Source organism: Crassostrea angulata, chromosome 5 (assembly GCF_025612915.1).
Source record: "Crassostrea angulata isolate pt1a10 chromosome 5, ASM2561291v2, whole genome shotgun sequence".
Classification (NCBI taxonomy): domain Eukaryota; kingdom Metazoa; phylum Mollusca; class Bivalvia; order Ostreida; family Ostreidae; genus Magallana; species Magallana angulata.
The window spans coordinates 50198758-50213657 of NC_069115.1; the positions used below are offsets into that span (position 1 = coordinate 50198758).

Sequence of the window (14900 nt, forward strand, 5' to 3'; positions counted from 1 at the left end):
CTATCAATACATCATTTCATTTGATATTCACAGGTATGTGATATACGACTTTTACTTTTTAACTAGTGCAAAATTAAGATAAGAACTGTCAAAAAAGATAGGTATATAAAGCAATACATTAAATACATTAATCAACATTTGGTATTTTTAAAAAATCATCGTTTAATTAGGCTGGGCGGTCAACAAATTAACCTTGATAATCACATTATCTTAAATGTGATATTTTTTGCCGTAAACTGTTATTAAGTATATAAAAAATATCCAAATATCAAAATTTTATAATTTGAATATGTTCCTATATATTTATACAAAGTTTTTCGTCTCAATTGAAATTGAGTTGGATAGAAATTGGGTAGGAAATATACAATACTTCTGTGTTAATTACTTTATATAAACATGAAGTTAATCAAAGAAAGATAAATAGTTGTATTTTGATTAATGTAATGCTATCTCATTTTGAAATATGCCTTGTATTATCATCATTTTAGAAATTCAACCTAAGTAACTCAAATTATTTTGGAATAAATTATCTAATTATATTCGAAATGAAGTTTGTATATCATAATTATAAACCTTAATTAACACTATTCTAGAATACGTGAGGATTCTAATTGAGCAACCTTTGATCCTTGATAAAATCGCTATCCTGAAGTAGAACGCAGAATGTTATTAATATCATAACCTTAAATTATTGGAATATGGGTCATGAACCGTTTACTTATTTTTTGAAATGATTGACATGCATTGGAATTGGAGACTCAAAAGTACTATCTCTGAAATCATAAGACATATTTTTCAACACTTCCTGATATTCAAAGTCTCGACATAATGATTTACTGTCAATGGTTTGAATTGGTTTTCAGAAAACAAATGTATAATATTTTGTAAACTAAGTAAACTTGTATTGGCATTTACCAAAGTTATCATTGCGATATATAAAGATATATTTTTTTAACCAACAGACACCTGTACACAACAGAAGCGAATCAATTCATATATGTATATTCAATACATTTAAATGATTTAGTTACTTACAGATTAATTTCTCATGTCGCGGTGTTTTTTATGTGTGAAATTGTGAAATTTCTTTTTTCGTAAGTAAAATATGTTTATCACAGATATAAGACACAAAGTAAAAATTTGGGTGGGATTTATTTTAATGTAATTGGCTTATTTGGTCGCGGTGACATAAGGAACAAAATTTGGGAGCGGCCGCAGGGTCGTCTCCCCAACAACAAACAATCAAGTGTGGCGACCCCAAAATGGGCTGAATTGTGCACTGGGTAGGTCACAAATGCACAACGCCACTCAAAATGCAATATGGTCAAAGTTCAATCAGAGTTCAAAGTTCAATCAGAGTTCAAAGTTCAATCAAAGCTGCATTAAAGTGCAATAAGGTTAAATGGGTCAATATCCCATTTAATACACAATTGTATAATTAAACATAATAATTTGCATGAATCAAAGTTGCAATGATGAAAAGCGCTATTTGCGCCACAAAAATGATACACGGTTTAGAAAACACTGTTCCATTTGAGGTGGGGTTTGACGAAAGCGCCACATGCATGAACATGCATCCGCCACCAAAGGTCCTACATATTGGTGACGGCGTCACGTCCCCACCTCAAATAGATACCGCCGACCAATGCCAATGAGGATGGGATGGTTTTACTTGGTTTTGACCCCCATTATGTGTTCGATAGCCCCTTGTTAATTGTTGAGAAAAAGGTCGTTCCCCAACTTGGATAGGTGGGTACCGTCACTATGAAAAAGTTGGGTATGACTGATTTTAATTTGAGGATGCTTGATGTAGGCCCCTCCCAGGCTCACCATGGTTTTAATTGCTTGGCGGTCAACTCGGGTTCGGGTTTGGTTCATGGCTTTTGTGTTTGTTGAATAGCGCCATGTTATCCTGGGGAGGGTAGAGGACCACACAAATTTGGTTTTTGGGAATAATGTTTTACATTGAGACAGAATGTCATGTACCATGGTCAACAGCCGGTCAAGACGAGTTTTGCCAACATTATTGGCTCCGCAATGAACGACAATAATGTGAGGAGGACTTTGCAATTTGAGGCCTTTGAGGTACTTGAGTTTAGGGACAAGGTCCAAAAGTTTCATGCCACTGTACCCCTGCCACCATATGTTGGCATTTGGAATGGATAGGTTGGTTCCTCCGATTCTTTGTGAGGCTGCTATTGTAGCATGTTTGATAATGGAAGATCCCAAAATCCACACATTAACTGGATCTGCAACCACTTGGATTAAATTGGTTAAGGAATGCAAATATTTTGTTAAAATAATGACAGATACAAATAGGGAATTAAAATGAAGATCCTAAGGGAGGGAACATGATAATTAATCGCCAACTGCCGGTGGTTAGTTGAGTGAAGGGGAATGCTGAATATGCATTACCTAATGTAAGACCTATAGGCTTGTGAATGCCATCGCCCAGAGGCTTGTATGGCTTGTTCTGATAGGCCCTGCTGTGCCAGCATGGTAGCTGCCCCTATCCTGAATGAATGAGATTTGTAATACTTGCTGTTGATTCCCAAAACTTGTAGGGCTTTTGCCAGTACTGATGAGAACTGATAGCGGGTTAGTGGTTGGCCGGAGTAGTGGCAAAACAGGGGGCCTGTAACATTTGGCCGAACTTGTAAATATTTGTTCATAATTTTGACCGGACAAAATTGGGTGTCAGTGGCATTGATGCGCAAGTGGGTTCCTTTGCCTAGTTGATCCGTCTTGGAGTATTTAATAAGGAGATTGATAATAGAGTGTTGAATTGAAATATGCTGAACCTGGATGATTCTATCGGGTGAGTTACCCTTAGATAATGCCAATTCCCCCACCCTTAATAATGCATAATATGCTAAGGTAAACGCAGCAGCAAACAGTGAAGTTTCATAGGTATCCTGGCATACCACAGGCAACTTATGAAGGATTTGATTCAAAATCTCTAGGGTTATGGGCATGCGCACATCCCTGTTGTTATTTTGCCTTTTCATGCCTTCTAACACTTTACCAACAAGGAAATGTTTTGTAGGGTCACCATTCCCTAATACTTTACATTTAAATGCAATTGCAGATGTATAGGCCCTAGCAGTGGTTTGTTTGCAGCCTTGTATGGACAGGTGAGCTATGAACATTAAAATGTGATTTGAAGGTGGTGGCCAAAGGATGGACAACTGTTGATTTAATCTAAACTGGTCGAAAGCTTGCAGACCCACAGCGTAAGCTTTGGTAGTGTTACTGGCTAGTGATGACATGAGAAGGCGGTTCATTTCATCTTCAAGAGCACGTTGTGGAAGGATGTTGGTATGGGTTGGGGTAGCTGGTCTGCTGCTGGAGCCAGTTCCCTGAATCTGCCCCACTGTTGACGAGATATTGCATCTGCTATACCATTTTGATTGCCAGGAATATGCTGGGCTTTGAACTGAATGTTGTTTTTTATAGTGACAAGCATGAGTGGCCTAATGAGAAACATGACTCTATCAGATGAGGATGATTGTTTGTTAATGATGTGTACAAGAGCTAGGTTGTCTATATGTAGGATTATTTTTTGTTTCGGAGTGCTTTAGCCCAAATGGTGAATGCCAAAACAATGGGGACTAATTCTAAAAATGTAATGTCATGAATGATTGGTTTGTTTGCCCATGACGATGGCCACTGGAGATAGGCCCACTGCCCTTGAAAATATGAACCGCATCCTAATGAAGCTGTCCCACAGCTATCTGTAAAAAGGTTAAGTGTTTCTTGAGAACTCCATTCGGAATCCAGGAAATATACAACCCCATTGAAATTGGTCAGGAGGTCGAGCCACATTTGCATGTCTAATTTCATTGCAGAGGTAATGTTAACATGGTGATAGGGTTGAACCTTACCAATCATAGCATTATAAAAACGTCTGTTGAATGCTCGACTACCTGGTATAGCCCTGGCAAAGAAATTAAGTTTACCTACAATGCTTTGCAGTGAATTTATGGTAATTGTTCTTTTCTGAATATGATGTGTGAGAATTGACAATATTTCTTGAATCTTTGGTGGTGGTATGCGAATTTGCATTTGAATTGTATCTATGACCAGACCCAAGAACACAAGTGATGTTGTAGGCCCCTGTGCTTTGTCCTTATTAAGTGGAATCCCCATATCTGTACATAGGCTATGAAAGGTGTCGACTAGCATACGACAATGGTTAGTATCAGACCGACCGGCAAAAATAAAATCATCTAGGTAATGGTGGGTGGTTTCTAAACCAGATTGCCTTCTGACCAACCATTCGATGAATGTAGAAAATGTTTCAAAAATTTTGCACGAAATTGAGCAGCCAAAGGGCAACATTTTATCGAAATAGTAAGCACCCCTAAAGAAAAGTCCTAGCAGTTCAAAGTCCCCAGGGTATACGGGTATTAGCCTAAAAGCACTTTTTATATCCTCTTTTGCCAACAAGGCCCCCCTTCCCAATTTGCTAATGGTATTTACGACTGTGTCGAAGGAAGTGTAGGTTACTGTTGTATCTTTAGGGTCTATGTATGTATTTATGCTGGACGACGGTGGGTAAGATAAATGTGTTATCATTCTCCAACCGCCGTCGCTTTTGGGAACTAAACCGATTGGTGAGACATGAATGTTGGGCATTGGTGGTTGTAGGAAGGGGCCAGCCATGCGTCCCTCATCCACCTCCTTAGAGATTTTTGTTTGCAAAATATCTGGGTATTGATTGGCTGATACTAAGTTGTGAGAAAAAATAGGAAGTCTAGGTCCTGCATACAACAATTTAAATCCTTCCTTAAAACCAGTATCTAAAGTTTTTGCGGCATGCCTATCTGGGTAATGTTGTAAATACTGTGAAATGGACTTAATAAGGATTGGGGTGCTTCCCAGGGACCAAAGGGTATTATTGTTTGGGGTGTCGAGGGAATTTGGCTGAGGGGTTGTTGTTGTATTGGTAGGGGGGGTGACCTTGGTTTGGTGTGTTGAAGCGAAATGGCCTGTTAACTTTGGTTGCTTGTGTAGGCGTAGCCAAAGAGCAGGTGTTAGAGGAGTGTGCATTATTGCACCTAAGGCATCTGTGTACATACTGGCAGTTTGGTCTGGTGCATGCACCTTTGAAGTTGTAGTCAAAGCATTTGTCGCTGTTTACCCTTTTGTTTGAGGTGTGAGTCTGGTTGTATGTGTGGGTCTGGGGTGCAGTGGGTGTCATGTAAATCATCCATAACTCAGGATCAACTACACCCCAATCTGTGTTTTGGTTAATGGAAGCCCTAAGGCGGTACTGTTCGTCATATGTGAGCCAGCCCTGTGATCTCTGGCTTCCTAGCCTAATGTCATGCATGTACTTTAAGAACTGTTGTATTTTTTCAGGATGTGCTGCTGTGTAAATGCTCATGAAGATAATGAATGCATCTGTCCAACGATCAATGTTTTGAATTTTGTGGTGAGATTTAGGTTGGGCAATTAATTGGCCGGTTGCATCTATTGCAAGAGTGGAGGAAACATGAGATTGGTTTGGGTCCCTAACGAGCAATGTCCCCAAGTTAATGTATTTACCAGATATGATCTTATCCCTAGTGCTAGGGTCAACATAGTATCCCAACGAAAATTGAGTAGACCCTACAGGTAAGGGCAGGATGGTGTGGTTGGAGTCAAGAGGAACAAGAGTTAAATTACCTGTGGGCACAGGTGGCTCAGTGACCGGTATTGTGCAAACGCTGGTTGTCGGCGCCTGTGGCGCTGACTGTTCAACTGGGCTTGAACGTGCCTGTGGGGTTGCCGCCTGCACTACTGACTGGGGCTCATCCCTAGCCGCGGCGTGGAGTCGAGGTCGCCTGGACGTCCGCTCCGTGGGGGCTGGCCTTGCTGGCCTTGACTTAGTCTTCGGCATAATTAGCGTTGGGTATTACCATAAAAATATAGAAACAATTGTTAAATTATTTAAAATGAAAAAAAAAAAAAAAAAAAAAAAAAAAAATGTCTAACTAAGCAACTAGAAAAAAAAAAAAAAAAAAAAAAAAAAAATAAACTAATGACACGTAATCAAAAAGAAGCGTGGCCCGATAGCCCACGTTGTACCAATGAATATGGCGTGTGTACAGGTCACAGTAAAATAAGTCTGGTGAAAGACTACAATCCGATAAAAATAACTGCCATCTGCAAATCCCAACAACGAATAATAGTGTAAAGTTAGCGTATACAAAGAGATGTAAAACTTTTGAATGTTATTTTTAAGAAATAGTTAGGCAAATAATGATAATTCAACAGAGAAAATTTTAACCTACCAGTTTGTATGACGTGAAGATTGAAAAGAAGGATATGACGTAATATAGAAAAGCACTTAGTAAAAAACTATTTTGGAACTCAGCATGCGCAACCCGGATAAATCCGGAATGAGCATGGAAAGTAAACTGAGATAAATGCGCATATTCTGAGACTGCGCTTTAATATGCGCTATTATTTTCCAAGATTACATTATTCTATTGTACTCGATTAATCATCCGAAAACCACTTGGATATAAACATGAGGACCTGTAATGTTCAATTATTTTATTTGTGACCCATGTCATATGCCATTTTTTTTTAAATATAGGTCTCCAAAAAGAAATAATAATCTTCCTGAAATTTGTGCTAAAAGTTGACGTAGAAATTGATAATTTGAAGAAATCAAACAAATATCTTTAGTTTGAACTATTATTTAATTATGATTTTAATACAGTATGAAATTGAACACATGTAGTTACATGTACTATTATAGTAAAAATGTAGGTCAAATTTTAAAAATTCTTGCTTTACTGGTAGCTTCAAAATTTTGGAGTAATCAAATTATAATGCATATCAATTTTTTTTTTATTAATATCATCTTTCCAAAACTTTGCATAAAAATAGACATACATTTAATGTCTCATTTAAAAGTAAAACAAGTAGGGGTCACATCTTAAAAATATGAGATAAAGCATGAAATCAGCTTATTTAAGGCCAAAATTGGAGTTATTTTTTTCTTAATTTCTATGAAATATAACCTAAATAGACCAAAATATATCAAAATAGTGTTTTAATTTGTATATAATCACGAAAATATCGTAATACACAAACTATCTAGAACTTTGTTCTGCACTGAAAATAAGGAAGCTAAAGTAACAGTACTCTAAAACTAGTGAGTTATAAAATTGTTAATTTCCTTCTTGAAAACCTTCGGCAACAAAATATAGTTCCTTACTAAACTCTGTAAAAATGTAATCCTTTAAGAATAATTTTATTCAAAATATTTTTTTTGGCATTGTAAAATATAAATATACTACTAGAATTAATGTGTGATTCAGAATTTTCAGACTATATGTGACCCAAAATGGCTACCCAAAACTTATGGAGCGAACGTCTTTAAAGAACAGTCGAATCAATCTTATCACAAAAAAGTAGCACTTTTAAAACGTAGTTACATTCAATATGCATTTCGTCTAAATTTGCGTAATTTGGACGTTAAGGATAAATGAATTTCTCCAGTGGTGCAATTTCTAACACATGTACATGATGTGGAAATCGTTGTAAATATTATAGATACCTCTTTCAAATTCAAAAGCATGTGCTATAATTCTTTTGGCGTGTATTATTGTACACAAGTGTAACCAAAATTAATTATCTACCAAATGTTTTACAAACCATCCTACAGTCTGTTTGAAAAATCCATTTTAATAGTACCAGCTGTTATAGTCCACCACTGCGGTTATATGGAGGAACAAACTTTTTCCATAATCTGTATATGTAGAATGGCGATAACAAATCACAAGTATCAATATTTTTTACCTCTAAAAATACTAACAGCGACACCCCATTGATTGATTGAATACGTCTTCTTTTTTTTTACTCACACAGTGTATTGAATGTTTTTACTGTGCAATATTTTAATATTTTGATTCAGAGATGGGTTAACGTTTCAATTCTTGTTAAGCAGAGGTAGCAATAATGATTATGTTGTTAGCTTATCCACAGGCGTTATTTATTCAATCTTTCAGATAAAATGTTGAATATGGAAGGTACCTAGATGTTTTCCCTATAAAAATACATGTAAATATTTGCACTTTTAATCACTATTTACCAGTTAAAATCATATTCATTTTCTGTACCTTTGACCTAATGCATATGTACATTGTAAATCTGCCCCGCATTGTAACATATATATAGCATATCTTTAAATGTTGTTAAAAGAGTAAATAAACTTGAACTTGTTTTTAAAAAAGCACACATTCTTTTATTGAATAAATCCATACAGACTTCATGCTTAAACTGGAGCTACCAAAAGTATCTCGTAGCTTATAATACTATTTCAGTTGTAATAAGTTGAATTAACTTACATTTATTTCCGATAGCAGAAAGAATGATAACATTTTTGTGATATTAATATGTGGTAGGATTTTGTTTGGTGGTTATTCCGTCTAAGATGCACCTTATTTCATTTACTAAATAGTTTTATTTGTCTGGAAATAATAATGATAAAATACAAATAAAGGAACATAAAAAGTGTTAAAACATTACATAAACTACATTCTTTTCACCTCATCATTTGGTGTGGTGGTATTTCCGTCTACGATGCATCTTATTTCATTTACTTAATAGTTTTTTATTCGTCTAGAAATGATGGTAAATACAAATAAAGGAACATAAAATGTGTTAAAGCATTACATAAACTTACACCAAAATGCCAGATCTTTTGAACTCATCATCATTTCATTACGTAATGCATTCAACAAACGAGAATTATATTTTAGCCCAATAGGGCTACATTAATATTAAATTATTTTTATTGTCTAGTGACACTTTTGTATTCATTCAGTACAACTTATAATTCTACATAAAGAAAAACATTCAAATATTTTGTGACAAAGTTGAGTGTAATCTTTTTTTATACAGGACACAGTTTCATCAATTATTGATATCAATTGCACGCAATTGGCATTTGATTACAAAAAATGCATAAATGTCATTTACATTTAAGACAAGTGTTGTCCTGGCGTCTTAAACACATATTTAGGAAATAGCTTTATACATTACGTCTCCAATGTTTGAATTTATAATGGGACATATGTAGAAGTTCTTTTCGGTCAAAAACAGAAAGGAAGTCCCTACAAAACACAATTTGCGGATACAGCCTTTTTTGGGGGCTCTAAAAATATTTGCACCATTAACATTAGATCGTAAAAGATGTGAAATTTGAAATTATGGTAATAAATTTAGGGCCTGGACAAAATGTCTTGTAACAGGGGTTACTGAGTAAAAGACTGACGAGAAATAGAAGTTAATAGTTACATCAGACAACTAGCTCTAGGCAATGACGACTGGATTCTTGGTGTTTGCAGAATACCGATTCCGTCAAGTCAGGGAATATTTGTACATGTGTGTTTAAAGATTGCATTAATCTCTTGCCCTTAACACCGACAACACTTCAAGATCCCATATCTTGTACTACTAAGAATTCTAGCAAAAATATATTTATGAAATTTTACAATCGTGAGAGGAACATCTCTAAAACCCCCAAAACACGTCTAGGCTGCGTTCAAGATCGTAGCAGCTAGTCTAGCTGCTAGGTCGTAAATATCTAGTCTATTGAAATTATTTAGATTTAGTTCTCTGATTTGAAGTTTGAATAATCAACTAAAGAGTTATTACATCGGCAAAATTGTTAATTTTAAGTGGAAATATACATGTTAAAATTCATAATAACTTATATGATGAATAAAATATCCCTAAATAAGATAAATTCCATGTTTGATAAAAAGTGGTAACTAAGGTAGTCATCTTGACGTTAATGTCTAGCACTAAAAATTTAGGCTACAAATATCTATGTATCGGTTAGGCTAGCTTACAGTTCAACAGCCGTAGGTAGCCCTACGAAGCAGCTATGATATTGAATGCATCCCTGTTGTCACTGATCTGTACGGTATAATATGTACGAGCAGTATGTATGACATAATTTATGCACCCAGGAGATTTCAAACTTTACTGCAGTATAGTATACTTATTAGGCCAAATTAACATGAGGATTTTGTATTTTCAGACTTAATCTTATTTTTCCGGTTTGGATTATTTTGAAATTTTGCTGTTAGGTCATATATCAGACTAATGATATATCGAGTATGCAAAAGCATAAGGGAGAAAACTCTAGCTTCTTTGAAAATGTTGATATCTTTGTAAATCTTTATTTTATTTCATTGGTACATGTAGTAAATATAATTCTCATATCGGTGTTTTAAAGGGACCTAGACACGATCAAAGATTAAAATTTATTTTCTTATTTTTTATGTATAAAATTTTTTTCTTATCCTATTTGAATGATTGACAGAAATTTGAATGTTAGAATTTTTAAAGTTATAAGAGAGATACAGATGTAAGAATTTATTGTTATGTAAACTAAGCTCGAGTCTGTTATTTGTTTACAAATAATGTAAAGTAAGGTATTACAATTTCTTTGACAAACTGACTCATGGCAAACAAAATTAACTGATTCAATGTGTTCTTAAATAATTAATATTATCAACAGAAAAAAACCCAACATCAATTCAAAATTATGGCAATAAGACACATATGTAAAAAATAAGAAAACTCGAGCTTTGTTTAAAAAAAGAAGAATTTCAAACTCAGTTTCTTGCTTGTTACTCAATATTTGACTTTCAAATTTTGACAAGGCATTCAAAATACCCATATCAACCATTCTAAACATTAAAAACAGAAAAAAAATAATAAATTTTGAACTCAAATCGTCTTAGTCCCTTTAAAGAATTTATTAGTCAAACTCTCTTCCTTGATCTATCTATGGGTCTATTGTTCACTTTTTTCAAGTAATTTTTTTTCATATGTCAATGTGCAAGCTGATTTTTAACTTGCTTACTAATCATAAATCAAAAATAGTTGAATTTTTAAAAAAGAAAGGTGGGTCATTTTCTTTTTGTTATTACTGCTCAGCTGGATGCGCAATTTATATAAAAAATTGTTTTACCTCAGTCAGAACGATTCCATCATCTGTTTCATTGTGTCACGTGACTGTAGGTTGTCATGACAACAGCAACATGTTTCTCGTGGAATTTCTATTTTTATATATAATGAAATACATAATGAACTGGGTTTGGACAAAGCCAAGGTTCTTACCTTAAAAAGTGGCCTTATATCACGTCTAGTTTTACCAAGTAAAGCTCATTATCACCTTTCAAATACTCTTTGAAAATCTTCGCTGCACCCTTACTCGCGCTTAATGTTTTGGTGCTATTTAAATTTTAACGTTTTCTCTCTTTTGTCTGCAGAGGTTTGAGCATATCTCGACGCTGCCATTTTTTCTGCGCAAGACACAAAAAAGTGACGTAACTTCAAAGGGCAACTACTCATTTCAAGAATAAAGGGAACTTATACGGAACGCGGTTTATGCGTAAATTTTTGTGAATTGTCGAGATAAGTAGGCGAAGCGTCGGCAATGTTGCCGAATACAAATCCCACCATTCGGACATAGAAACATATCAGGCTGTCACATGCCATGTTTAAGGCAGTAAAAGTGTGACATTTCAGACCGGATGCAAAGTTCTGCTACCACTTGTCAGATAACAATTTTGAATTGTGTATTTCTATAAAAATAAACGAGTCGAAGGATCAGATCTTTATCTCAACTTGTCAAATCTTTATGTTCACTTGTCAGATGATAGCCATCATACTAAGAAACTTTTAAATATTTTGTTAATAAAACGTGTTTTGCCACTTCCTGTCATCTGTCCTACTTTCTAGCATTAGTACCTGCAAGACAACGTAACGATGTTACGAGTCCACGTAAGTGTTCAACAAGTAAAATTAATAACTGACATATAAAATCGGACATAGCCATTTGGTAATTTGACTTGCATATTATTAAGGTCTTCCGTTTCCAACGGAAGACCTTTCTATTATTGTGCGGGAAAGATTATTTTTCTTTTTTTTTTTTTTCTTCCTAGACGCGAACTTTGATGCTTCATATCTTGCTTATTTCTGAACGGTTTTTGCTCAAATTTTCAGGGCTAATGTACTTTACAAAACACTATCTTAAGCAATTCATAAAATTTAGAATTCCCTTTCCGTTAAAGAGTTATTCCCCTTTTAAATTTTTTTAGGGCCTTTTGTTTCCAGACAAAGGCTCCGAGACTATGATAGCAGGGAATGGGAATCCAACGAATTTGAATAACAGAGACATTGTAGTTGTGCACATCTGTTTTTGTTTTTAGATTACGTTTTTTATTTAGGAAAAGGTAGGGGGTCAAAAAACAGGATTCAAAAAAGTGCGAAAATTTAGACATATTTTCCTTTATATCTTTTAAACGAAAAATATTTTGTTAAGACATGTAGAATAAAAGTTGTGCAAAATATCAAGGGCTTTCATTTGACACCAATAAAAAAGGGCTGGCCCCTTAAATTAAGGGCCAATGGCCCCTAAAAAAGTTTGCTTAATAACTCAAAAACGGTTAGGATTTTGATATGGCTGTTGCTGGAAAAGTTGTTTGTTGGGATCTCATAAAGGTCGCTACAATGTTATTTTGTATGTGATTTGTGTAGTATGAGTGTAAAAAGCTTTACATGTTAACATGTACCTGTTTTCATTTGACAAGTTAACGAAAGTCTTTGCGCGTACAACTGGCATAAAGTCACCGCAGAAAGTATGCTGGTTTATACAAACGGCATTAATTCATAAGAATTGTTTTTTTAGATTATACGTGCTTTTTTTAGGAGTTTAAGTCATTGTTGTTAAGTTCTTATAATGCTCAACCCTTAAAAACGGGATTTGGAAAACAAATCATTGTTTTTCTTTTCTAGTAAACCACAAAATATGGAATTAAAAAAAATCTATGCATTACATTTTAGTTATTAACTCCATACATTTAAAATCTACCTTGAATCAGAGCTGGTGTGTACCATTACGTAAGCTCTCCCTCGCCCGCGGCCGAGAAAATCGGTCACCATGCTCGCGGCTGGACTACCTAGCGGTCAGGGGTTATCTAATACACGAGAGTTGCGTCTCTCATATATGATTTTATTTATCCGCAAACCCAAGAATTGTTTTTGTTTTGATTACACATGTTTTTTTATGGATTAAACGATTGGGTGTCAATTAAGAAATCGTTCAGTTAATTAATAAAAGCAATGTCATTCTCAATCTAAAGCAATAATAGATATAGATAAATTGTGGGTTTTAAGTTTAAAATAAATAACTTCTATTTGATAGAGTAAGGTCATTATACTGCAATTTTCAAGGCTTACTGGGTTCTGAGCTGTGTGGGTCTGTGCGTTGTACCTTTACGTAATCTATCGTTCGCCCACGGCCGAGGATCTCAGCCACGGCTGCACTACATAGCGGTTATTTATACACAAGATTCGCACACCGAGACGCACACTTCCATGCATATGAACGTGTTTGAGTTAATATAGTCGTAAATACAAGAACTGTTTTAATTTTATGTTATAAAAGTTTGTCCATTTTGTATTTATTTAATTAAATTTGAGTGTAAATGAATATTAATGAACGATATTAACCCAAATCGGAAACATCGTCAGACATAAATTAATGGTTGGTTTGTTTATATAAAATATTTTATAAACTGTACAAATAATGTTTTAAATCAACAACAACAACCCCCCCTAAATATTAAACATTTAAATGATGATCATCCATCGCCCATGGCTGAGGAGATCCGGCACGATTGGACAAGTGATCCGCGGTCGGTTCGTGATCTTGTACCTTATCACGCGTTCATGTTTCATATTTTGGCATTTTGCACGGACACAACTATATTTTATTATGTTTTCAACTATTATTTTGGTTTAAGATGAAAAGATAAATTTATTTTACTTGTACAGTTGATTAAGCATTGGTGTATACGATAGCGTACAAGGTAGTTTAAAAATCAAATCAAATTATAATCAAAGTTCCATGTTACATGTTTGCGGTAGGTGCTAGCACGATAAAAGAATGTCCTGAGTTGAGGCATTCGATGATTATTTAAAAGAATATTCACATGAGTTTTAAACAACTTTAGATTAGATTCTGTCGGTCACATATTAATCACTTCTGTAGTTTTTCTACATGTTCGCTTCATTATGGAAGCGAACTCATTGCTGCCCCCCGCCCCCCTCCTCCCGCCCCGCTGACAGGAGCTCGCGCTGTATTTTTTTTGGGGGGGGGGGGCGAAACGATATCAGGATCTGTCGAAAATCATTTTTGGTGGCTTCTTCTTATGTGTAACATTTTGTTTCACTTTCCCAACCGTTTGTTTATTCGGTCAGTCTGTGTTAATTCAATCGCCACGTGCGACCGAGAATCTTGTGTCGCTTCAGCGCACACAGCTCAGAACATATATAGCCCCGGGTCATCAATTGTTATGTAATTGAGTAACAGTTGGAATGGTGCTTTTACTACATAAAATACAAATAAAAAAATCATCCAGAAAAAATGTTACCGTAACTCAATAGTCAATACCAAAAATAAAAATCCGTATGATTACAAACTGAAATCGGTTTTTCAGTATTCGGCGGGATTTGATTTTTTCTTCTAACATTAGTATTTTTATTGGTTTCAGAGAATACGATGTAAAAATACAAACAGGAAATAAATCTGATATTATTTACATTGATAATGTTGAAAAATATTTAAAATTAAATTAGTCACATTCGTTAGAAAACAATGTTATACAAACATCCGATAATTTTTTTCCTATGTCGTATCATTCGCGTAAATAAATATGTTCTGTACATATCCATGTACCTCAGAAAAAATTCAAATGATTAAACAAAAAAGAAAGTTGTAATTACTATTTCGGATTTTTTTCAAAGTAATTTAACATTGTATTGAAAAGAACAAGAAATAAAAATGATTTAAATTTTTGACTCAATCTTCGTATATATTA

At 34.7% G+C, this 14900-nt stretch overlaps 1 protein-coding gene across 1 annotated transcript; it reads right to left on the reverse strand.

The window, feature by feature from the left end:
• Positions 1–1133: 1133 nt before the first annotated feature.
• On the reverse strand, positions 1134–5948 carry LOC128186121 (uncharacterized). Its single transcript, XM_052855853.1, has 2 exons — positions 5671–5948; positions 1134–3373 (listed from the first exon to the last, which is right to left on the reverse strand). The coding sequence occupies exons 1-2, from the start codon at positions 5882–5884 to the stop codon at positions 2412–2414; spliced, it is 1176 nt and encodes a 391-aa protein (XP_052711813.1). The 5' UTR covers positions 5885–5948; the 3' UTR covers positions 1134–2411.
• Between the last annotated feature and the right edge of the window lie 8952 nt (positions 5949–14900).

Bases quoted from the DNA above. Each gene is read 5' to 3' on its own strand.
- LOC128186121 (XM_052855853.1), bottom strand. From the start codon at position 5,884: ATGCCGAAGACTAAGTCAAGGCCAGCAAGGCCAGCCCCCACGGAGCGG. The intron at 3,374-5,670 runs GTAATTTAACTC...TCTCGTCAACAG, and splicing joins TGAGCCACCTGTGCCCACAG to TGGGGCAGATTCAGGGAACT.